The following is a 26,697-nucleotide window of genomic DNA, read 5'->3' as shown; positions in this document are numbered from 1 at the left end:
AAAACGTTGTGTAGAGGAAGTTGACTTCTTTTTAAAAAAGAAAATGTATGGACAGTAGATCAAGTTCAACAGGAAGTCCATCTGCTTTTACATGCAGAAAATCTTGCATGCTTTGATGAGGGAACGAAATGGCTAATAAAATGCTATTTCGTAAGCAATTTCAATAAAGCCACGAACTTTGTGCACAGCCTTACTCCAACCACTTGAATACACATCAACGCTTCTTTTGCTAGATCTTACAAGGATCCCCGGAGGCACACCAGCTGCAACAAGCTTTGTGGGCCTCACCTTCAACTATTTCAGAAGTTGTCCAAATTTCTTCACATATGGTTCAGTAAGAAGTTTTGAGGTTGATGACTGGGTGCTTACTCATAGTATCAATGGGACACAGAAGGCCTGCCTTGCTCAGCTGCCCTTCTTCCAAAGAAAAGGGTTTTATTCACAGTCTGAAGGGATGGAAGTAGGGACAGAATTGAACAAATCAGGGTGGGTGGGGGAAGAGAGATGGTGTGTGTGTGTATGTGTGTGTGTTTAAAGACTTCAAATGAGAATTCTGTTTGCACAAGGTTAAACTATGCAGGAGACTTCAGTAAAAATTCCTAGACGGGTAGTCAAAAAGCACACTCAGATTCTGACTCGGCCTACAGCAAAATAGGAGATGACACACACTTCCTTCAAAAGGCTTTTCAGAATAAAGCACATGCACCTTGCCAAGCAGTAAAGTCTCACAGCATGGAAGAAAAGAATGGGCTTTCACTAGTCACGACGGTTGCTACCATAAGCATTCAGCATCAGCCAGGGTTCAAGGAGCATGTTTAATTTTACAGAACGTAGAAGTCGGCTTGAAAGGAAGGAGTCGCGAGTACCAAAGAGAGGGGAGATCTGTTCCTGCCAATATGCCATCTGTCTACCATACGGGACTTTCTCAGTCTGAGGGCCACACTCCCTTCTGGGCCCACATGCTGGTGGCGGATGGGACCAGAGGCAATGTGGGTGGAGCGATGTATGTGAGTTTTACCTTTGCATACCCTCCAGCATAAAGGTAAAGGTAAAGGGACCCCTGACCATCAGGTCCAGTCGTGACTGACTCTGAGGTTGTGGCGCTCATCTCGCTTTATTGGCCGAGGGAGCTGGCGTACAGCTTCCGGGTCATGTGGCCAGCAGGACTAAGCCGCTTCTGGAAAACCAGAGCAGCACACAGAAACGCCGTTTACCTTACCGCCGGAGCGGTACCTATTTATCTACTTGCACTTTGACGTGCTTTTGAACTGCTAGGTGGGCTGGATCAGGGACCAAGCAATGGGAGCTCACCCCGTCACAGGGATTCAAACCGCTGACCTTCTGATTGGCAAATCCTAGGCTCTGTGGTTTAACCCACAGCGCCACCCGCATCCCTCTACCCTCCAGCATCTTCTCACCCAAATCCAGGGCATCATGTCCCCACACAAAATGGCTTTCACATCTAAGAAGAGCAGGGGGGGAGGAGAGGCAGGGCCATAAAATGGTTGCAAGCAGGGCTCCTCCATCGATGGGAAGGGGCCTACCTCTATATGGTTGCGCACACAGAGGGAGGAAGGGCGGGGGAGAGAGAAGCTCCTTGTACCTCAGAACAGAAGGATGGGTGTTCAATACTCTGCACAAACAACTGGGACAAAGCAAGTCTCTCACAAAACAGAGAAGAAAAGGGTCTGCGCATTTTGTCTCCTATCTCAATTTTTTCAACTGCCAGAAACATACAATTTTTTAAAAAGAAAGGAAGGTGGGGGTGATGGTTCTTCCAGGGGAAGTGGCAGGTCTTCCCCCCACCCCGATACCCAAGGGAAGAGCCAACGGGGTCTCATGTATTGTGTATTTTTTTTGGGGGGGGAGATATTTACTGGGACCACTTGGGGGCACCATAGAAGGTGCTGGTGGGTATTTCAAAAGGGTGTCTCTTCATTCCACTGATTTCCAGGAGGCTCAGTCTAACCAAGACCACATCATATTCTGAGCGGGGAGAAATAACATAGCAGAACTGCCTCTGCTGAAGACATCACAACCAACTGCATTGAGGGTTTCCCTGCAAATTCAAGCGAAACCCACCCACAGCTTAGGGCCTCGCCTCTGTCAGCCCAGACCAAAGGAATGTTTGGAAGAAAACCCAAAGGCCCATGACTAACTGTTAGTGGACATTCACAGGCATCTAGTCTCTGCAGCGGAGCGTGGAATGTGGAGCAGGTGTGGCAGGAATGGAAGAGGAACAAGCGCTCTGGAGTATTAGTTCGTTCCACTCCCTGCGTCGTACGTTGCATTCCCCAACTAATAGCAAATAAGTCAACTGTGTGGCACAGTGGTCAACAAACCCTGCTCCACCATGCTGGAGGATATTTGGACAGAGGGGAAGGGTCACTCTACCTAGCCCTACAGAATATTAGAAATACAATAAAACATCAAACATTAAAATCTTCCCTATACAGGGCTACCTTCAGATGTCTTCTAAAAATCAGGTCGTTGTCTGTTTCCTTGACATCTGATGGGAGGGCGTTTCACAGGGTGGGTGCCACAACCAAGAAGGCCCTCTGCCTTGTTCCCTGTAGCTTTACGTCTCATAATGAGGGGACTGCCAGAAGGCCTTTGGAGCTGGACCTCAGCATCTGGGCTGAACGATGCGGGTGGAGATGCTCCTTCAGGTATACAGGGTCAAGGCCGTTTAGGGCTTTAAAGGTCCACACCAACTCTTTGAATTGTGCCTAGAAACGTACTGGAAGTCAATGTAGGTCTTTCAGGACCGGTGTTATATGGTCCTGGCGGCTGCTCCTAGTCACCCGTCCACCTGCTGCATTCAGGATTGGTTGCAGTTTCCAAGTCACCTTCAAGGTGACCAGCGCATAACCAGTGCATGGACCACTCTTGAGAGACAGTGTGTGGGCAAGGTAGGGTCTCAGCCAGCGTACCAGATGAAGCTGGTAGACAGCTGCCCTGGACACAGAATTGACCTGTGCCTCCGTGGACAGCTGTGAGTCCAAAATTACTCATGGTTGATACTGATAGCTGGCCAATAATGGCAGTAGAGCTTGCACAAGCTGGAACCACAACTAGTTTTAATTATGGGCTTACAGCATCTGGGAGAGCACTACAGTATATAGTTTTGGCACAGCAACAGTAGCAAAGGGCAAGTTTTCCTTGTCACATCAGTCCGGTGAGGCAGGTGTGATCTACAAAGGGTATATGAGCTAGCTGTTTCCAGTAAGCAAGAGAAAAACAAAGAGAAACAGAAAGTAATTACAGCGTCTAGACAGAGCTGTTGCCACATAGGCCATTGTGGAAGTAGGACCAGGCATGACAAGGCAAAATCTTGTTTGGGTTTGCTTAGCATGATAACATTTCTAAGGCACGGCTGCCTTCTTTGGAATTGTAGGCTAGCCTAAAAGCCCATTAAAACCCAGCAGGGCATACATATTCCTTTGGAGAGAAACCAAATGAAAAATCCAACTCTGGCAGCAACTCCAAACAATGTGTATTCCAAGACTGCAAGGTGTTGGGTGCATGAAAAGTGCTGCCGTGTGCAGGATCTTACATAGGACATTAAAATTACGCAGTGCTCCACCAGTATATATGCAAGTCCCAAGCCAAAGAGATAAGTAACTATACAATATACAACCCTCAGAAGATACCTGAAGGCAATCCTGTATAGGGACCGTTTTTTAATGTTTAATGTTCAATTATGTTGGAAGCCACCCAGAGTGGCTGGGGAAACCCACTCAGATGGGCAGGGAATAATAATAATAATAATAATAATAATAATAATAATAATAATAGGGCGTTCCCATTTTCATCGATGAAATGTTGGCGGGGAACTCTTATGGTTGTACCAAGTACTACTCCTACACGGAACAAGCCCATTAAAATAAACATGATTAACTTAGGTCCATTAATTTCAGTGTATCTACTCTGAGTAAAACTTAGTTGGATACCAGCCATGGGAACAGGCCTATTGATTATGGCACTTTTAAGTAAAATGCTGCATAGCATGGGCAGATGTTTTTGTGCATTCTGGGCCCTGCATAAATGAGTCCTTGGTCTTCAAGATAGAGATGCATATTGTTGTATGAACATTACACTTTCACAGTTCTTTCTGCCCCTGATACGGTTAAAATTAGCCAGGTGAGTCGTGTGACTGACAAGCGTCCAACTGTGACCACATGGAGATCTCTGGATGCCAAGCGGGAGACTGAAATCTCCATCTTGTTGGCCCCATCAGCTTTGTTAAGCAGGTAAGTAGAAGGGCCTATTTATTGTATTTATATCACACCCTTTCCCCAAAGGGTACATGGTTCACACACCCCCCCCCCAGGTAATCCCTACAATGATCTTGTGAGGTAGGTTAGAAGCTGCGACTGGCCCAAGATCACTCAGTGACCTTCATGACTGGGTGAGGATTTGAACCCTGCTCTCCCAGGTCCTAGTCCAACACTCTAACCACTACACCACACTGGCTTCCTAACATACTTCTGCTATCGGGCAGCTATAAAAATTAAGGAGGTAAATAAATATGGGGAAAGCAAAGTATCATTTAGAGAAGGATCTGAAATATTTTCCTTGAAGCTCGAATTTGTTCTATTCTGGATATAAATTGGCATATAAATGAAACGAAGAAAAATAAAATTCGCTGGGAAAAATGGCTCCTGGACATTCCCTTGTGGCGACCGTAAGCTAGGTTTAAGTGACTAGCTTATATATCTGAGTTCCCAACAGTTAATGTGTGTCTTTCGTATGGAATATGAACGGAAGGTCTCAGTTAGCAGACTCAGGCCCTGTGGGCACAATGAAGCTAGAAATTTAGCTATTCTCCAACAAAGGAAATTAATCAAAAGCACTTTGGAAAGATACATCAAGTAGATACAATCACATTTGAAAGTTATCCTTCCAGAGATCACTACAAACATGCATAAAAAGAGATTTATGTAACGGTTGGCATTACCTAACTGGTTTATTTGTAAGGGTAATTGGCACCTCTTCCATCATCATTCATACGCCCACCTCTTTCCCCGGCACCATAAATAGATTTCAAAAGTTTCTGCAGATGATCATGACCCCGTTTGTTAGTGCACTCAGCCATGTATGATTCATTCTTGGCTAGTAGCAGCTTTCTGGAATTACTGAAAGATAACTAGTCGACAGACAAACCAATAAATGAATCATGCTTTCCATAAGGCCATACCTTTGGCCTTCTGCAGACAGCAATCACAAAGTTTTATAAAAGAAAAGGGGGGGGGGAGAGAACAAAGAAATTACTCATGCTCTTTGCACAATGCTAATCAGAGTTGATTCATGAGCTGCAGATTTATTACTAGAAATCATGTGTGTGTTGGGGCAGGAGGTAGCAGAGCAAATCTGTTGACTAGGGTTGCTGGAGTGATTCAGGGGCACACAGTTCTGGTTGCCCCATCTCAAACAGCTGGGATGCAGAGGAGGGCAACCAAGATAATCAAGGGGGGCGGGAGCATCTTCCCTATGCAAAGAAAGGCTAAAGCATTTTGAGTGTTTGGTTAGAGATGCGTTATAAAGGTAAAGGTACCCCTGTCCGTTAGGTCCAGTCGTGGACGACTCTGGGGTTGCGCGCTCGTCTCGCTCTATAGGCCGAGGGAGCCGGCGTTTGTCTGCAGACAGTTTTTCCGGGTCATGTAGCAGGCATGACTAAGCCGCTTCTGGCGAACCAGAGCCATTTACCTTCCCGCCAGAGCGGTACCTATTCATCTCCTTGCACTGGTGTGCTTTTGAACTGCTAGGTGGGTAGGAGCTGGGACCGAGCAATGGAAGCTCACTCCGTTGCAGGGATTCGAACCGCCGACCTTCTGATTGGCAAATCCTAGGCTCTGTGGTTTAGACCATAGTGCCACCCGCGCAGAGATGCATTATATAGGTTTATAAAATCAGGCATGGTGTAGATTGTAGCGAAAGTGGGAAGAGGGTTTATGGTTTCCTTCCTTCCTTCCTTCCTTCCTTCCTTCCTTCCTTCCTTCCTTCCTTCACAATACCAGAGCATAAGGGTCATGCAGTGAAATGGATGACCAAAGGCAAAAGAGACGAAGTGCTTTTGTGCAATGTGTGATTAACTTGCAGGATTCACTGCCACAAGATGTGATGGGACAGCCATTTGCCTGGATGGCTCTATAAAGAGATAGGCAAACGAATGCTTATTCCTCATGACAACAATGCAAAACTTCCATGTCCAGAGAACAGCAGGGAGAAGAGTGGGTATTGCAATCAAAAGCCCCCTAATAGTGGGCTTTCGATTGCCCATATGCTAAATACATATGAGGCCTCGCACCGGGTCTTGTTCCAAAGTCTTAGAACAACTTGGTGGGGACTTTTCAGCATGCAGTAAATGCTCCCTTGGTTGTTGCAGGAGATTTGGATACCTTTCAGCAAGGTAACACTCCTGTTGCACCTTGCACATCACCTGCTGGCTGCAGCATGAAGTGACCACTTTCCTCTGTGAACTGGCCATCACAAATAAAATGACACAGAGGAAACTTTTTAATAAGTTGGACCAGAGAAGATCGCACCAATGCGACTGTTAGCTGTTGTTCTGGGAATGCTTCACACTTCTTATATTGGCCATGTACATATTTCTTCCTAGACCGTATAGAACATTCAAGTGCTGTTTCTGCAAACATGTCTTGAGTGTGCTCCTTCCTTGTCTCACGCCTGTGAACTAGTTTTCTCTTGCCCCACAGCTGTGGTTATCTCTGTGGAAAGCAAGAGTGACTTAGGGCCATGTAAGCAACTAACACAGTGATCCTAGTATTAAGATGCCAAAGTAACTTAGGCCAGCATGGTTTACACTGGTGTAACTTGCCCTGTTCCAAAGTCTGTTCAGGAACCTCTGGGAGAGGCTACGGCTGGCTGAAATGGCAAGTGATTGTAGGTTCAAGTTTTGAGGCCTGGGCTATAGGCTGAGGGACTTATGCCCACCTAGTCCTGGCTCAACCATGATAACCCAAGAACTTCCAAATTCAAACTCTCTCTTCCTGGTGGATCTTGGGTTTAGATTGTGCTGTAAGCCAGTTAAAATCACAGTGTTGTTTTTAAACAGAACAGAAAAGAAAAACCCAATATACACACAACTCATGTGAGCACACACATAGTCCAATGGTTCTTTTTCCATTGAAAAGAAATCCTTGTTAACCAATTCTGCAACCTGGCCAGAGGCAATTTAGCTCACAAAGCATAATGTCAAGATGACTCCATGGAACAGGATCCTAAAACTTCTGCCCTTGTGCTATTAAGGAATATTTCACAAGTAAGTGCAATTACTGGGGGGAAACCAATCCTTAAAAAGAGAAGGGGGGAAAAACTTGCCCTGTAAGCTGCTGTCTTAGCTTCTAAATTTTAACCTGTAACCTGTAAAGTTGCCCTGTAAACTGCTGTCTTAGCTTCTAAATGTTAACAGTATTCACACCCAGAAGGCTTATTCCAACCAATAACATTGTCCAAGAAACTAAATTACAATGACAAGCAACCATTACACTTAATGTTCATAGCAGACAGTAGCCCTCTTCAAGCATCCATTCCCCACATGAGTCATATAGAGGAAAGCGGGGATGACTTTGCTAAACTTCTGTTTCCGTGAACCTCCGCAAGTTGAAGAAGTTTCTGAAACAGGGAGCCTCATTTACGTGGAGGCTCCTGTGTGATTTTGAAAACGGATCTTCCAGAGATCCAAAACATGCAGGGTCCCACCAGGAGTACAAGACGTCCCCTGCTTCAGACTTTCACCCCCCACCCCAGTCCAGACATTCATAGAAGGTGATAGTGACAGGGGGACAGGGCTGAATACACTCCCCCTCTCCCCCCCCCCCATAGAACGCTACCAATAAATTAAACTGCGGATACCGTAATGCCATTATACAAATATATATTTGTGTATATTTAAAACACCACTGAAAAAGCCTGCAAACACCCCATTCCACCCCACCTTGCTCCGCCCATTTTTGGGATGTTTCCGGGTCACTTCTGGGTTTGGTGTGATGAGCGTGTGAGCAGTCGTACACACATCGGACACGCCTAAAACAGTCGCTGCCTGTACCAGTTGCTGGAAAACCTAGGAGGGGAGAATGATCTTGTGCCCAGGTCCTGTTCTTATGTAAACATCACAATGTTCAAAAGGGTATCAACCTAGAAGGCAGACTGGGGTAATTACAAAAACCTGCATTACCATTCTTTATCAATCATACATTCTGCAAATCTGCAGGCACACTCATACTAACACCTTAACTTTACAGTGTGTCATGGGAAATGCATATAAAGGTGTTTAGAACCAAAGTACTAATCAAAGAGCTATCCAAACCATTTTCAACCAAAGTAGCCTTAGGCTTGACTCACACATACATGTACCTAGAAGGTCTCTTAACTGTGTGATAAAAGTTGATTGGTTGACAGAAGTGCATGCTTCCTGATGCCTTTTGATTACTCAGTGCTATACACTGCAGTTAACTATGCAAGATGCCTCTATTGGAAAGGCGTTTGGCCCGAGGTGATGTACGGATGCTCAGCTTGTCATGTTTCGTCACTGACAGATGTCTACACATGTAAGCCGTCCCTACTTGTTGCAATCATCAAGCGACGAGGTTGCATGCCGAAATATGTGTGAGTGCTGCACAATGTAACATCAGTAACAGCAACATACAAACTACTGCCCTTGAGAAGCCATAGAAACAAAGCACAAGGTGCCCCGGCAATACTGCAAGGGAATGGGATTCCTTTTTATGACAGAAGTGGAAACTGACCCTGAATTCTGATGCAGGTGAGCCAAAAGGGAGTTGTGCTCCTGATGTAGGTGAAAAATTATGCAATGGTCAAGCAGGGCAGAAGGAACTCAGAAGATTCTTGGAACGGGAAGGAACCCGGTAACAGGTACACCAGGTAGCATGAAAGGAAGGCGCTGGAGCTGTTGCTGGTCAAGATAGACAATAATAGGCTAAATGGATAAATATATACCAAGTCAGGCTATGTTCCATTCTGAAGGCCAGAGGTACATGCGCCTTTCAGAGAAGCACAACCAGAACAAAATAGGGACAGAACACTGAACAAAGAGATAGAAAGAAAACCAAGAACTTTGATGGTGGTGGTCGGTTACTAAGCTCAGCCTCAGTCTGATAAACTAACTTGGCTTCATTTCCAGCTCTAAATCAGTGGGTTATTCCAAAGCACAACTATTTCACTGTTGGGTTAATCTTTTGAGACAACCCTATCCCTATCTAAAACCACAACTTGGATAAGAAGTATAGCTTACCATTTGCCCAACAACTGATAACCTACCAGGCTGTACTCGTGACCATGCGTGATGCTGGTCAGATGTACTGTCAACTGCAGTGAAAAGCATTTCAACACGTCCCTGCTATGTGCTATTCCTAATCTCTGATGCGTACAGAGCATGGCAGCACCAGTTCCCCCATGTATATGCAAATTTGGGTATTGCCCACCCCAATAAATGGCTGTCTGTATTCCTCTTTGGTTGTTCTGAGCTGTCCCACAAAAGCCCATCAGAATCAATCCCAGTGTCTCTGGCCCAGTGTCTCATTTCCAGAAATGACTTAGTCCAAGTCCAATGAGCAGGATTTAAATTTGGAACGCTTTAAGCAAGTTAGGAGACAAATCAAAGACTGAAAGTTGTACTATCGGTCTGCTGCAGATCAATCTCATCCTAGAAGTTGAAAATCTGTAATAAGGATTTCTTCTTCTTTTTGCCTGAATGAGTATTTGTGGCACAGGCTGTTCTTTGATACAGTTGTTTTCAGCAATATTGACTTGTTTTTTACTTCCACACTGCTAATATCTGGTATGGGATTTGTTTCTGACCCCATTGTAGCCCATAGCAGATCCCCACAGATTTCAGTGGAGCCTGAACTGCTATCAACTAGCTAGCAATTCATGAGTCTCTTCAATATATACTACATATATGTTCAGGAACCCACTGAAGATCTACCACTATAGGCACATGTGTATCAAGGGGAATTTAATGTACGGTGCTCTCTCTAAAAAGCACCCTGGGCCTATTCACCTAGACAGGTCCCTCAGGTTAGCAACCCTTCAACTTCCTGCTAATCAAAACAGCAAGCACAGTTGAAGAGAGAGAGTGCAAAGGTATAAAGACATTGCTTGAGGTCTTGAGGAAGAAATTAATATTTGACCACAGAAAAGCTGCTGATGTGCATCTGCTCCAGAACAGCTGCACCAGAACAGCTATCTCAGGATATTACAAGCAACACAGAATACCCTAAGCACAACTCTATGTATGTAGTCAGGGCTCAGAAAAGACCTTGAGAAGCTGTAAGGCTTTGCTCTGAAACACAATAGCCTAATTTGGACACAGCGCTAAATGCCAAAGCAGTTCACGTAACCCAGTAATGTCACTGGCCTTGTTATGACATAATGCTAAACTATGGTTTAGCCTAACTGAATGAACATAGGGCACTCCCCCCTTCTTTCCATCTGTGTGGCTACAGAGGCAGAAATAGGAAGATTTCGCTTCCACTTTCAATTGGCCGAACTTTAGCATTGCATCTGAGGCTGTGATCCAGTATGGCCTAAACTATAGTTAGGCGTGACCAATGGTTAGAGATGATGAGAGCTGTGGTCCAATACCTTTTGGAAAGGCACATATTAACCACACCCAGTTTATTGAAACAAGCCAGCTTCATAAACCACGGTTTGAAGTTTGGTTGTTTGACTAAACTAAAGCCAAGACTAACCACAGTTTGCCTAGGTTCAGTTGTAACACTAAACTGCAGTTAGTTAAAACGGAAGTTTCTGATCTCCCTCTCACGGCCATATCAGGAGAAGGTGGCTTATTCATGTATTGCTAAGCCACAGTTATGTCTAAATGAGGCCAATGAATTACATGAACTGCTTATTCAGGCTCCATTTAAAATAACTCCCTAGTGTGTGAACACAATCAACATGTACTTCTAAACATGCATCACCACCCATGTCCACATGTCAGGGAACTGAGCCCTGGATCCTCCTCTTTAATTAAATCAAGCTATTGGGATTGACCCACATGCATTCACTAAATGCAGAATGGTTGTCAGAATAGAATTGCTATCTGCTATATATATATATATATATATATATATATATATGTATGGTTTGCTTCCTGAGATTTTGGAAAGAGTCAACAAGACAGCAATGTTAGAGATTGTATTCTCCCTACTCTATTAAGAGAAACTATTTATATTCTATTATGTTTGTGGTGGTGAAGCTTCCAGCACCAAAAGGCTGAGCTGGTGAAGCTACTTGGCATGTTCAGTTGCTCTTGAAACTGAACCAGTTGTACTCCAGCTTCTGTGAGAGAAGGGAACATTGTCATTTTAGGTTAAAACCTCGTGGGGTAGAAGACTGGGAAGAGGTCCCAGGACACAGAAAAGCCAAGGGAGATAGAGGTCAGAGATGAGAAAGGAGGGTCAGTGAAGAAGGAAGTCTGCAGAATAGAGGAGAAACGGGACTTTTAAAGGGGGAGGCAGAGAGGGAGCTCTGAAGGGATGTCAGAATGCTTACAGTCAGGAGGGGCCTTATATTATGAGCAAGAGAGGAAGAGGAGTGTTAGGGAGGCTGGGTAAGAGACAGAGCAGCTAAAGGAAATTGGACAATGGAAAGAATGCTTTGAAAAGCAGGAACCAGAGAAAGCAAGGAGTGGTGGTAACATGGAACTTAAAAAAGGAAGAGCTCAGATGAAAATAGAATTGGAGCTGTGTATATTACTTATATGAAGGATGTGAGTAGGCAAAAAGAGGCCGAGGGCTGTGGGGAACATAGCAGGTCTCCTGTCTAGACCTGAGAAGGAAATTGTACCATTTGAGCATCTCCTATCACTGTGGCATGGTGTCCTGGCAACCCTGATGAGGCCAAAACGCAAGGGAGCGCAAGTACTTTTGGGATGCGGAAGGCAAAGGGCAAAACTGAATTTCACTTCTGTTTTGGACCAGTCATCCAGTTATTTGGCTGTATGCTTCTAGTGTAATATCCCTAAGTTACTAAAGGCAAGCAGCTATAATGAAATGGGGAAAGTATGAATGGAGACAACAGTTGGGGATACGGTTAGTTCATTTATGCCAGGGGTGGGGAAGCTGTGGTCCTTTGGATGTTGCTCAACTCCTGGCAATTGGCCAAGCTGGCAGGGGCTGATGGGAGATGGAGTCCAGTACCTGCAGAGCCACAGGTTCCTTCATCCCTGCTTTATACCATGAGCACTGTCATTTAATTCTTCTGAATTTGCGCCTGCAAACATTACAGCAGCACATAAAGAGTATAGGATGCCTCCCCATCCCCCAGTATCCTTAAGACAACATCACATTGGGGTACCCAGACAGACAGGACCACCTGTTACCAAAACCTGATGAACTTAAAAAGGTCAGAAGTCTCCAATACCGCCCAGAGAAACCGAGGCAGAATGCAGGAAGGCTAAATTGTTACGGATTTGCAGCTCTGCTTTACCCAGGCCTCACAAACTACCTTTCAACAACACACACGCTTCTTTAACCCCCGGGAAAACAAACCCATTGACAACACTGAGCAGAATTAACAGTTTTATAGAAATGATCGCAGCAGATGAATGAAGAGTGCGACATTACTCTGCCGATCCGAATGATTTGTTATTTACAAAACGCAGCCAACAGTGCGATCTCCCTTGACCTCATTTCACTCCGTCTGACTGATTAGGACCACATCGGGGATGTCTGGCTGTCTCAGAGAGTGTCACGGTGAATGGTTGCTACGGTGGGTCAGAATAGTCAAGGCTTTGAACTTGGAAGAGGGGGAGCGGGGGGGGGGGAGAGGAGAGAGAGGAAGGCAGAAAACAGACACTCTGTAATCCTAATCCAGGGCTGAAGTGCAGGAACCGAGTTCCTCCTCTATTTCAAATCAGATCTTGTAGGCAAAGATCCCCCCAAATCTTCAAAATTAACCTAAGTGTGGATTAACATGCACATACAGTAAAGATGAGCATTTTAAAAAGAATATTTCATTTCCCATTGTGGAATCCTCCACCTTCCATCAGTTTGCAGAATTACAGGTCAGCATCTCATCGAAATGTGCTTGCAGCTAGATAATTCATGCCCAGGATTATTCAGCGTGGCTCAGTTACCTCTTGGGCTCTTAGCTTTACAAGGAATCAAATAGCCTTTTCACTACTCTTTCGAATGAATGCCTAAGAGTGGGAAAGGGGTTTTAATTCTCCTTCGAGGTGGGATAAGAAACCTGGGTGTAGGAGTATTTTAGAATAATTGATCTGGGGTAAAAGAAAAATGACTACATGCATTCAAACATTGAACAGGTGGAAGACTACAGGTACAAAAATCCTCTCCTGGGGTAGGTATTTCAGTCCCTAAAGAGACACATCACATTAATCACTAGTTCAAGAAGAGTTAAAAGTTTTTAATAGCTTGGGTTCCCCAATATCAGATGATATCGTCATTGTGATTTAGCAAGCTGTGTTAGAAGCAGGCAGTGCTTCTTGTTCATACTTACCTGGGAGTATGTCCCATTGAAGTCAATGAGGCTCACTTGCGAGTAAGTGGTTGCACTCTTCTTAAGAGAGCCAATGTGCAGCTCAACTCTATGAACTTTTATTCCCCACAGGTCCCGCTAGTTATTCAAAGGGCTTACTCTCAAGTAAGTGCATAGTACTGTTGAGTAAAGCAGACACTCTTTAACGGATCCCTACCTCATTATTCATAGCTGTTTACCCACAGACTAATTCACCACTACAAAAAGCAAAAGGAATATTGAAAATTCATATATTGAATAACATTGTAAACTGAGCTCTATCTTCAAAGTGCCAAGGAATCATTTGAAAGAGAACAAATTGTTCCAAACAGGAAACTTTTCCTGTGTGTCATACGAGACTTTCTCTTCCAGCAGAATGTTGAGAGCAGATACTTATCCCTCCCCTTTTTTTGTTATACCAATTTCTTTACTTTTTCCAGTGCCTATCAAGTGAAAAAAAAAGTTTTACTTTCTCAGATGTAGGGTGGGGAAGATGGGTTTGGTAGTCCATTCATTTTTTGTGTCAAATGAGAGAATCACAAAAAACTACCCATATTATCTGCAGTATGGAGTTTGCTCAAATCAAGATAGATTAGATTCAGTAATAATAATGTTAGGATAACCAGGCAAATCAGCTTTGTACTAAAATATATAAATGTTTGGTTTTATATGGAATCAATGTTTAAGTCCTGTTTGAGTTCCAAGTGCAGAGAAGCATGCCAGGTTTCTCAAAATAGCAAAATATAGCTGAAGAATTTTCAGACCTAATCAGTTAAACTCTTAAGTAGTATATGCTGCTGTTAGGAGCCCAGAAATAGCAGAAAAAAACCAGGTATTCTAATATATTGGCATTAATAGGTAGTGGTCCCATTACCTTCCATACAGCTGTATGTTTTGTTATAAAAATGGAAATTTGCTTTGTTAGGAAGACCATAGCCTGACCACTGTAACATGCTTTACAAGATTTTAAGATTAATGCAAGATACTTGGAAGTAGGTCCAAATGATTTTGATGGGGCTTACTCCCAAGCAAGCATGGAATACAGTATGTGCAAATTGCAGCCCACTTATATTTTGCCAATAACTCCCAGAGGCAAAGTCCCATACAGTTTAAAATTAAAGCAGATTCTAGCCCTAAAAAATAAATAAATCCATAACACATAGAACTGTCGGGTTTCTGAACAGTGTGAATATCTAGATAGAACATGATAAGTTTTTAAAATAAGACTTTTCCTTTTGAGCCAGACTAGGGTTAGTAACAAACAACAAAAAGGAGAAAATGTCACAGGTGATTTAATTCCTACAAAACATTTTTAAAGAAACTGCCCATCAAAATAAGTTTCCTGGGATATTCCCTTCCTCATTTCACTTTGGCCTCTAAAGAACTAAAGAATGTATATATTTTGTATTTTGAATGCAGTTAGTACTGATGCTAACCCTTGCAGGTCAAATTGCTCTGAGTATCACTACTTCAGAGGTGAGAAATGAACTCTATTTGGAGCAGCAGACAACTAAATTAACAAGACTGCCTCCATGTCAGCCAAAACATCATTATGGCTGATTAGCTGAGAGAGTAAGGGACTGAAAATAAAAGTGATGAATTTGAGACAGAAAGAAGAAGAAACCATGCATTGAGGGACATGGGGATCTGGCATCCTGTTACACAGAAGACTTAAGTCCCACACATATCTTTTTATGAGCTGGGAATTTTCCAGCAGGTGAATAGTCCAAACCCCCAGTTTAAAGATCAGGAATGAGATTTGGGAGGTGGGCGGTGGAGAATCCATCTTAATTGCTGTGGTATTAAGAGAGATAATCAAATTTTCTATGGACATTGATCTTTTTAATTTACGGAAACCGTTTCAGCCTACACCTCCAATAGGAGGAGAAAGACCCCTCCCACAAACATTATTAGGAAAACGAACCGGCTGTCTAGGAGTCTAGCTAGCTTCCCACCGAGGGCACAGGCACATTCACCAGTAATGAGGATATCAGGATTATGTGCTGCTTGGATCTTTTGAACAAGTTCTGCAATATATTTTTTTTAAAAAACAAACACTTGCCAAAAAACAACAACAACAGAGGGGGAGGTGGTAATCATCACAAAAGTGGAACTGTCAAAAATATTCCGGACCCCGGCGTCTCCCAACATTAGAGAGTTTAGCTCTTGAGTGTAACATTGTAGAATGGTAAAGACAATCCCAGACTGTATTTTACTGCTTAGTGATTTAGTTGGTTTCTCCCACCCAGGCACGTAATAAAAAGATTCTTTTGAAAACTGCCATCTCTCTCTCTCTCTCTCTCTCTCTCTCTCTCTCTCTCTCTCTCTGTGAGATACTTTAAGGTACCTAGTCCATAAATACAGGGGCAGAAATCATGCTATTTCATTTGGTATCACAAGTTCTTAGACAACAAATTTAGTTAGCCAGCTTTATAGGCACTTTATAGACAGAGACACTCAGGGAGTGGGGGGGGGGAGGCAACTTTGTCTGACTTACCCTTTCTAAAGGCTAGACAGAGCTGTAATCTACTTCTCAGACCTAGCGATTACTATTTATAGGCACAAATTCTAGTTCGCTGGACATAACATTTGCATTCTTACCACACAGACAGACACACACACACACACACACAGAGGACTAGGTGATGAGACAACTTAATTGCTGAACTATTATCCTGTAATTTCATGGTGGGGTGTGCCGCTGCACCGTTGCTAATTCACCACCGTCCTCTGCTGTGGTTCAAAAGGCATCACAGCAGCCGATTAAACATTTTGGAGCCGGAACCGGTATATGAGAGTTCTGCGTCCTGCTGGATCAGACCAAAAAGGTCCATCTTAAACAACACCCCCCTTCCCCAGTATTCTGTTTCCAACCACGTACAGTTACCCTCTCGCTGGCAAACTCGCATGCAGAACACAAGCACCTGGTAGCCAGAGGTAGACTGCTACTCGACACGGAAGCTCTATTTAGCCACAATGCTCAGCCGCTTTGACCGGCCCTCCATTATGATACGGTCTAATCTTGTTTTTCCTTCCTTCCTTTTCAAAGGGTCTCCCGAAAGAGCCTTCCGAATCGTTGCAAAAGGCGGGTGCCAAATGCACAAATGCAACCGGAGGAAGGAAACGGGCTCAAAGCTTAGGGGGTTTGGAGAAGAGAATCGGGGATGTGAGGAGCGTGTGTGTGATTGCTTGGGGGGGGGGAGAGAAAAGGGGTCCCGATCTGCAGCGGATTGCAGCAGGGCAATAAACCGCAGGGCAGCCACGGCGGTCATAAGAAAGCGGAGCGCGTCGGTGTGTTGTTCTGGGAGGAAAGGGCTCCCGGGGTTGCTTGCTGGATTCTCCAGCCGAGCATGTGCTTTAAATAGCCTGAACAGGCTGTTTCACCGTCTGGCTTAGGAAGCAGACAAAAGCTCCTAGGGGCGATGGAGCTCACTGGCTGGGATCGCGCGGCCACTTCGCTCCTCCCCGGCCCCCTTCGCCTCTCTCCGAAGGGGAGACCCGGCCGCGCCGCCCTCGCCAAAGCCGGAGAAGAGGCTGCTCCGCCGCCCGCACCACTCCGGAGGTGGGCTTTACGCACGCGGAACGCGCGGATCAATATTGCAACGACTCCCCCCCCGGGTCTCCTTTCGGGTCTCTCGCCGCCCACCCCCCGCCTCACCCCATCCAGCCGGCGTCCCCTTCCCCTCCCCGGGAGCCTCGCACCGTCCCGCCCCGCCGCCGGCCAGAGGAGAAGGGCAACGTTAAGACGGGAGGAAAAGATGTCGAGTTGAAGTTCAGATCCGGGAGAAAAGAAGCCAAAAGCCAGCGAACTCCGGGACTCGAGAAAGCAACTCTTTTGAGGTCCCTGGGAGAGGGTCTCCAAATCGCATTTTTGGGAAGCTGGAAAATTGTGCAGGGAGGCACGTTACGGGGGGGGGATTTCTTTTCCCTTTTTTTGCAATTGAATAAAGGAAAATAAAACTTTGGGGCACCCGAACACACACACACACTAAGTGGGGAAACAGAACATACCCGCAAGTCTTAAAATATCTTGTTTTCAAAAAACACAACAACCCAACCTTCGATTTTTTTTGCAGCGCGAAATGAAATAATCGCCCAAAGCCCAGAGAAGGCGCCGCGTTCGGGAACCCAGCAAAGGCGAGCGAGGAGAGCCCGAGACGCCGTTTCTCTCTCCGGCCCCAAACAAGGCGACAGAAGGGAGAGTTTTGCACACATGCAAATACAGAAAGAGATACAGAATGGGAAAGAAGTACTTACTGATCTCCATACTCTGAAACAAAGACCGTTTGCAGTTGCATGTACAGGAGACATTGGGCTGGCTGGCTCCGGTTGTGCTGTTGAGACCCATCAAGTTATACATTTAAAAAAGAAGCGGAGAAACAAAGGACGGGAAGACTTCAGGGGTCTCTCCGGGCAGCACAACATAAAGACGGGATCTTCCTTCGAGGGGTTCGGCGGCGGAAGAAGAAGAAGAAGAGTAGTGGGGGGGGAGGAATGGGAGGGGGGCAAATATAATTGATTTTATAAAAAAAAAACCCTTTGGAGAGGAAGGAAGGAATGGGGGTGGGGTGGGGGACACGCACCCTCCAAAAATAAATTTCGCAGGGTGCGGGGGGGGGAGGGATTCAAGTTTAGGGGGGAAATGAGGAGCACTAGAGAGAGGAGATCTCAGCTCTCAGCTCTGCGGCTGGCCCCCTCCCCTCCATTGCCCCCCAGCCCCAGAAGTTCGCGGACAGAGCCGGGTGGGAAAGGGACTTGCTACTTTGTTTCTCTCGGTGTGTGCCTCCCTCTTTCTCTCGCCTGCCCAGGCAAGATCTTAGTAACTCCCTCCTCCTCCTCCTCCTCCTCTTCTTCTCCCCCCCCCGCACTCCTCCTCCTCCTGCTGCTGCTCCTCCTCCTCCAACCCCCCCGCCCCCGCCCTTTGCTCCTCATTCAAGTCCAAGGAGATCCAGTTTCATAGGGGAAAGAGGAGGGGGGAGAGCAGACAGACGGGGTGACGTCAGCGCTAGACTGGTGCTGCCCTTTCCAGCGGGCGGGGCGCGAGCGGCGCAGAGCGAGGGGAGGAGGCGGAGGGAGCCGTAAGGGAAGAGGCGAGGGCGGGCGGGGGAGGTTGAGGAAGGGAGAAGGCGCGGGAGCGACAGGGCCTGCTACCCAATCGCAGGCGGCGTTTGCCTTTCAGCCCCGCCCTCCTCCCAGGCTCGGCGCCCCGCCTCTTAAAGGCAAACGCGCCCAGAGCTTTTCCCCTTCGGAAGGTGCTTCTCCAAGGAACCGACAGAGGGAGATGGGCTCCTCGCCGGTAGAGCTGCGATAAGGTCCTTATTTGTAAGCGGCGGACGAGGCTTTCTTAAGCCGCTCCTGGTGCTCCAAGCGCTCACCCCCGGCGTCAAGGAGGGACAGTTAATAGATGATAAGTGATGAGAGCGGTTTGCAAGAGCTGACCATGCCCGGAAACTGGGGATCCTCTGCAAAGTGATATTTTTTTTTTTGGCACCTCTTAGTTTATGTTAATGAAGCTGGTTTCCATCGGGACTGAGCTGGAGTGAGCGAGCCTGTGCGTGTCTTAGAGCAACATGGCTCCTATACATCCTATCTTTGTCTTCTCAGAAGTCAGTTCCCTTGAGCTTAGGTAAAGGGACCATTTGGTCCAGTCGTGACCGACTCTGGGGTTGCGGCACTCATCTCGCTTTATTGGCCGAGGGAGCCAGCGTACAGCTTCCAGGTCATGTGGCCAGCATGACTAAGCCGCTTCTGGTGAACCAGAGCAGCACATGGAAACACCGTTTACCTTCCCGCCGGAGCGGTACCTATTTATCTACTTGCACTTTTTGGGGGCGTGCTTTTGAACTGCTAGGTTGGCAGGAGCTGGGACTGAGCAACGGGAGCTCACCCCGTCATGGGGATTCGAACCGCTGACCTTCTGATTGGCAAGTCCTAGACTCGGTGGTTTAACCCACAGCGCCACCCGCGTCCCTACCTTCTGGGAAATGGATAGGGGGCTAGGGCTATTGCAGCAGTAGCAAGCGAGGCTCTTCGGATGGGCAACCTCTGTCGGCTGGGTTTCGTTTGCAAGGGAGGGGAGGGGGAAAGCAGGCCCGAAAGAGGTTCAGTTGTGACGAGCCAACAGGCATGGCCCTTTCAGTAATAAAAAAAAGGACAAGTGCGGAAGAAACGGGAGGGGGGAGATAAATATTGCACTAGTGACCTGTCCCCCTGCGGATCCAGTTGCACTTGTCCTTATAAAAGACTTGATCCTACTCACCTCTAGCTGTTGCTTTTGCTCCTTGGAAAGGCACCCTTTAACTGACTGCAGGTCCTGTATCTTTCTTCCCCCACAAACCCCCCCCACACCATACATTTAAAGTACATATTCAACACACCTTTAAAACACAAGCCTTCCTCCAAAGGATCCTGGGAACTTCAGTTTGCTAAAGGTGCTGGGGATTGTAGTGCTTGTGATGGGGAAACTAGCATTCCCAGGGTTCTTTGGGGGAAGCCATGTGTGTTAAATTAATGCAACGCTGCCTCTGAAGATGGTTAGGAAACTTCAGCTGGTGCAGAATTCAGCAGCCAGGTTGCTCACAGTCTCGAAGAGCATATTACACTAATCCTGGCCAGACTGTACTGGCTGCCAATTAGTTTCTGGGCCCAATTCAAAGTACTGGCTTTGCATGCAGAAGGTCTCAGGTTCAATTCCTGGCATTCGGTCACTGGTAGGGCTGAGAGAGACCTCTGCCTGAAACTCTGTAGAGCTACTGCCAGTCAGTGTGGAGAGAGGGATCATTACTCTGACTTGGTGTAAGGCAGCTTCCTATGTTTGGCATCAAGACTGAGTGAGTGAAAAGCTGAATGAAAGCTCATGTCATGAGATGTGCATTCGTTTTATGCTGCCACGTGACTCTTTGCTGTAACAACTTGCATGATGCCCCTTACAAGACATCAGAGTATACTGTATTTTTCGCTCTATAAGACGCACCAGACCACAAGACGCACCTAGTTTTTGGAGGAGGAAAACAAGAAAAAAAAAATCTGAATCTCAGAAGCCAGAACAGCAAGAGGGAAAGCAGCAATCCCTCTTGCTGTTCTGGCTTCTGGGATAGCTGTGCTGCCTGCATTCGCTCCATAAGACGCACACACATTTCCCCTTACTTTTTAGGAGGGAAAAAGTGAGTCTTATAGAGCAAAAAATATGGTAACTAATGAGGGCAAGTAAAGGTAAAGGGGACCCTTGACCATTAGGTCCAGTCGTGACCGACTCTGGGGTTGGGGCGCTCATCTCACTTTATTGGCCGAAGGAGCCGGCGTACAGCTTCCGGGTCATGTGGTCAGCATGACTAAGCCGCTTCTGGTGAATCAGAGAAGCGCACGGAAATGCCGTTTACCTTCCCGCCTATTTATCTACTTGCACTTTGACGTGCTTTCAAACTGCTAGGTTGCCAGGAGCAGGGACCGAGCAACGGGAGCTCACGCTGTTGCGGGGATTTGAACTCTATGATTCTATGAACCGCCAACCTTCTGATCGGCAAGTTCGAGGCTCTGTGGTTTAACCCACAGCGCCACCCACATTCCTTGTAATGAGGGCAAGAGGACCTCTAAAAATGGCTCATCTTTCAAAAAGAATTTTGAGCTCTTCAAATTATAAAGTATGCATTTCTCTGTAGCCTAGGAATCACATTTTCATATTTGGATGCCATAAATGTGTGCATTTTTATTTTTTTTTGGTCATACAGTAACTCACAACCAACATGCAAGTCAAATGATCAGAGTTCCAAGAGCTTGGTACTCATTGAGAGATCCGTTTTCTAAGACAGTTAGCAATGGGCCAACTATGTAGATATGGCTGGCTAGCAAATATCAGAAGGAAGGTTAGGTAAATTTAATTCACAGTGGCCAGCTAGCACACTTTGTAGCACACTGGAAACTCCTATCTAGCACAACAGGTACAAGTGATGTGCTAAAGTCCAGCTGCTGTCAACAGCACTGGGTCACCCTACAGCACTTTGGGTAATATGTGAGAGCCAATCTATGCCTGAAGTAGAATGAGGGGATAGACTGGAGTGGTAGAATTCTGGGATGAACAGATGAGATGTCGTATGTTTGAATCTCCCTGTGTGTGTTCTGAATTGTTTTGAGTGGTCTGAAAGTTTATAATGGTGTGATTATATCGTTTTATTTATAACTAGCAGCCACATGCCCAACATTGCTTGGAAAACTAAGAAACCCCCAACACGCCCCAAATCAGTACTGTTTTGAAAGGTTCAGCCTGTCATCTTCATTCAAAATGGGGTCCATTTGTATCCAAACTTTAAATTGTGTTCGCTGAGCCTGTATTTTATACAGTCTGTATGTGATGTTTGTTTGTTAGTGTGTGGTGTGCTATGCCTAATAAAGGATGATGATGATGATGATGATTGTATCCAAACTTAAGACAGAAACCTGCTCTTGATCTCAGGAACCATTATGCAAAATTTGGTTACAAGTATCTTAAGAGTTGCCTAAATGCATCGGGAACAGACAAACAAACTTGCAAAATATATAGTAGATCATGGTTGGATACCCCGGGAAAAGCGGGATAAGTAACAACCACCACCACCTTTTGGAAGGTGGCTGGGGCAATCCAGTCAGATGGGTGAGGTACAAATAAAAAAACAATTATTAATAGTATGTTTAATTTAGTATTCATAACATTTTTCCTGATATTTACTATATGTCAGGATTTTTTTATAAGGGCGCAGTCCCATACTCACCTGAAAATGAGCCCCACTGATCTCAATAAGGCTTACTTCCGTGCAGACATATATAACATGGTAGAGTAAATAAGTGTGCATTTTTAAAAAAATGCAAACTCCCACCTACAGTTTTTTTAGGTGGTGCAGTCCAGAATTCTACTGCCTCAGGCTACCAGCTCATTCTGTGTAATGTGCAGGTTGGTCAGGGAAATCACATGACAAGGCGGTTTCTGGATGTTGTTGGACTACAACTCCCATCATTCCTGACCAGTGGTCATGCTAGCAGGGGCTGATGGGAGTTAGAGTCTACCAGCAGCAGGAGGCTGCCAGGTTTCCTACCCCTGGCTTAAACCTTTAAGAGGATAGGTTTGTTACCGTATGTTGTTAGAGGGTTGGATCTCAGCCCCACCCCAATATCAATACCTGGGGGATAAAGTTCAGGCCTCCACTGCTAGAAAGGAATGCGGCTGAAGCTAGGGGCAGAAAACTGGCATGGGGTCCCAAAATGCTTTTTCGGGAGGGGGGGTAGAGCTGTGTGACAGCCTGGTGACAGCCACAGATCGCTGGCTGGAGACATGGGGAGAGAAAGACTCTAGAGAGATCCAGTCTCTTTCTGTGAGTTTAAAAAACAAACAAGAACAGCAACAGCAAACCACAGTTACCTTGCTCTTCGCAGACAAGTGCACTAGGGATAAAATAACCCCAGAAATGATGCCTATCTTTGCACTAAGATTTAGTCCAAAATTATTTCTGTCCACCCTTAGCTGAGAAATAAACCTGTCTGAAGAAAGGCATGTATAATAATAAAAAAAAATTGCTGATGCAAGCTCAGCCATAGCAGTGCGAACAAGCTGCTAAAATACTTGGCAAATCCTGTTACTCAGAGATAAAGACAGCTTTGGGTTCTCTTGTAAAAAGAAGGGAATGGCTCCTCCATAATTCTTCATAGCTATGATTTGCTGCTTGCAAATAGTTAAAGGGTCTTTATCTTGCTCCTTCTCCCCCTAGAGAACCAACAATGCCAAATGTGCAAAAGTACAAGGTGATTTTTTTTTAAAAGGGCTCATAATGAAATGGCATGGAAAAAAACCAAAATTACTTGCAAGCCTACGGAAATTATGAAGCACCAAGCATGGTCTTTCTTAATGTTAAGTGTGAACTTTCATTGCCTTCCGTGGAAAATGGGATTTAAAAATAGTATTAAACAAGTTTCTAACAGTCTCCCAAGTTTGTTTGGAAACTGGCTCTTGCTGATGAAAAGGCTTTTTTGAACATGAACAGACTCCCAGAAGATTGTTTAATCTTCACACTTTTGCCACCTGACAGTCTATGCCCAGCTTCAACAATACTTGATAATCCGGTGGGGATGAGACGAAAAGTCTTGTATCACAGAGAACAAATGTGATTTAAGAAGCTTAGCAGCTGAAAGGTTGTGAATTATCTTAGGGCTAGAGAGCGAAGAGGGAAACTTACTAGGTGACTCTTAACGGGCTCTCAGGTGATGTTCCTCCACCATACCTCTGCGGCAAAGCTGAACACCGACGGAATCGAAAGCAACTGTTTGCAGTTAAGGCAAAATGTTGGCACTCACATCCACCAATGCTATGCCAACTCATTCCCAGCTTATGGACAGTGAGAATTAATGGGACATAAATTTGTTAATGCAAGTATGCCAATTTGAAATCTAGGTTTGAATTTTTTTAAATGGGAAATGTTTGAATTTGAAATTTATTATTTTTAAAATTGCCATTTATGGGTGGACTTAAGTGCCACACTATTACAAATACTCTATGTAAGCATATCGGCTTTCCAGACTGAATGATGCCCCCCCTCCACCTGCTCAGTTTTAGGGGTTTTCCTGACACCCCCCCCCAGGCAAGCCAACTGTGGTTGGCACAGGGGGAGGAGAGAGGGGGAAAAGCCCTTTTGCACAAGCAGAAGCCCTTGCACGGGGCTTCCGCTTGATCGGGTTCATTAGGCAAATTCCATCCATGTTTCTAGAAAAAAACCAATCTGTGAACAGAGTTCAGAAATATGGTAACCAAACTGATCACAGGGCTGGAGAGACTTGAAAGGCTGCAACGTATTGGAGCTTTTTCACTTAGAGAAAAGGCTGAGAAAGAGGAGACCAGATAGGTAAAGGTAAAGGGACCCCTGACCATTAGGTCCAGGTGTGACCGACTCTGGGGTTGCGGCGCTCATCTCGCTTTACTGGCCGAGGGAGCCGGCATACAGCTTCTGGGTCATGTGGCCAGCATGACTAAGCCACTTCTGGCGAACCAGAGCAGTGCACGGAAACGCCGTTTACCTTCCCGCTAGAGCGGTACCTATTTATCTACTTGCACTTTTGACGTGCTTTCGAACTGCTAGGTTGGCAGGAGCAGGGACTGAGCAACGGGAGCTCACCCCGTCGAGGGGATTCAAACCGCCGACCTTCTGATTGGCAAGTCCTAGGCTCTGTGGTTAACCCACAGCGCCACCCGCGTCCCACAGAGACCAGATAAAGGTGACTAAAATTAAGCACGATGCAGAGAAAGTGTGGTACAATACGCAATAACTAAAACTTGGAGCCATCCAGCGAATGTGGAAAGATTTGTCATTAAAATGGTTGGGGTATATTTGGATCCTCTGGCTCAGGCACTGAAAGGTCTTGGAGCGTCTCTAGTTAACTGAACATACTCATTTCAGGCAGAGAACAGAGCATTGTAAACAGGAGCACACAACTCTGTCCTCCCAACAGCTTCTCACCACACCTCAGTATCTGCTGCCTGAGGTGGTTGCTTCACCCTGCCTAATGGTAGGGTCAGTCCTGCAGCATGCCAGAACCTCAGGTGCTTGAAGTAGCAGGGTCCGCCCCCGCCCCCCCCAGGGGGAAAAACTAGGCTTTATTTCACCTGGGTCAGGTACCCAGTTTGGCACACACCACCATGGGCAGAGGGGGCAGCTGCCCTCCCCAAATCAAGTAACCAAATAAAAATACTGAATTGACCAATTGTGTCGCAGATAGCTTGGTTCTGGGTCCCCCCAGCATAAAGCCTGCCCCCCTAAAATAAATCCTACCCCCCCCCCCACACACATAGAGGCTGGAAGCCTCAGTGGTGCCTTTCTGTGGCATCACCTGGGGCCACAAAATCCAGCTAGTCCCCTTGTAGCTATGGCACTGTGTCCCCCCAACCCAAAAACATCCGCCTGAGATGGAAGAGATGGAAGCTGGTGTTTTCTTTCTGAACTGGTTCTCCACTTACCAGGACTACTAATTCTTGGAAGCCATGTTGAAAATAGACCAAGAACAATGGGAACAGGTATTTGTTGCAGTTTGGGGCCGGCTCCCCACAATGGTTTCTTCAGGCTTGTCCTCTGTGACCATTGCCACCAATTATACTGAACTGTACCATTGGTCTATCTCGCTCAGTATTGTCTACACCAGGCATCCCCAAACTCGGCCCTCCAGATGCTTTGGGACTACAACTCCCATCATCCTTAGCTAACAGGACCAGTGGTCAGGGATGATGGGAATTGTAGTCCCAAAACACTTGGAGGGCCGAGTTTGGGGGTGCCTGGTCTAGACACTGACTGGTAGTAGCTCTGTAGGGGCAAATTGAACCCATGACCTTCTGTGATCAAAGCAGGAGCTGTTCCTCTGAGCTATAGCATACTGCTCCGTTGTATGCAAAACTCTCTCCCCCCCCCCGCACCCTGTTCCCCCCCCTCCCTGCCCTTCATCCTTGGCTTTGACCCGACACCTCACCTCTCGGCTGTGCTTGCAATTTAAAGCAATCGGCTGCCCAGAGAGCCCGAGGCTAGCACCTTAGAGCAAACGTGTTCTGAGCGAAATCCAAACCATATTAATTCATATACCGCCAGCACATGTCTTCACACTTACAGTATGGGGGTGAGTCATAAATAAGTCACTGTGTTAACAAGACACATTTGCTCACGTTTCATCGGAAACCATTAAACGGTGACCTACTTACACTAACCTTGCCATTAACCATCGAGAAGGCCTCTCCGTCTTCTGTGTGGGGCCTTGTTGCTATTACACATGAAACAGGTCTGGGTCGTGCTACAGACCCTCTCTTGCTCCTAAATCAGTGGCAATCCAGAGGTTCAGGCAGCAGCATTTCCCAGTCTTATTTGGAGATGCTGGAGATTGAACCCAGATGCACTGCCACTGAGATATAGTCTTCCTCCTGCTTCATCAACCTCTGCGGAGGAAAAATAGAATAATAGGAGCACTGCCATGTTTGAGAGGAGCTCGTGCCCCATCCTGGTCACCCCACCACTGTTACTATGCTTCCTTTTGCCCATGGCCAGGGCCAGATTTAGGTTTGATGAGACCCTAAGCTATTGAATGTAATGGGGCCCTTTATATGTCCAGCTGTCCTTTGTCAACAACAAATTGCTGCTGTTTTTTTGTGTTGAATATATGCTACAATTTATGGAC

At 45.9% G+C, this 26,697-nt stretch overlaps 1 protein-coding gene across 3 annotated transcripts in view; it reads right to left on the bottom strand.

The window, feature by feature from the left end:
- The window catches only part of PMEPA1 (prostate transmembrane protein, androgen induced 1), an 89,642-nt gene extending 63,172 nt beyond the window's left edge, over window positions 1-26,470 (bottom strand). The window contains exon 1 of one of the 3 annotated variants that reach the window (XM_081011561.1): window positions 26,234-26,470. Coding sequence is in view for 2 of the 3 variants with exons in the window: in XM_081011559.1 (XP_080867685.1) it covers window positions 17,785-17,887 (103 nt within the window). In the remaining variant the exon portion in view is untranslated. Of the gene's footprint in view, window positions 1-17,784; window positions 18,377-26,233 lie in introns of those variants that run through there. The other 2 variants (XM_081011559.1, XM_081011558.1) reach the window with 2 other exon arrangements.
- Window positions 26,471-26,697: the final 227 nt, after the last annotated feature.

This window comes from Podarcis pityusensis (genome assembly GCF_964106645.2).
Source record: "Podarcis pityusensis genome assembly, chromosome: 6".
Classification (NCBI taxonomy): Eukaryota; Metazoa; Chordata; class Lepidosauria; order Squamata; family Lacertidae; genus Podarcis; species Podarcis pityusensis.
The sequence above is the reverse complement of the archived record's forward strand: the minus strand, read 5'-3'. Positions and strand labels throughout refer to the sequence as shown.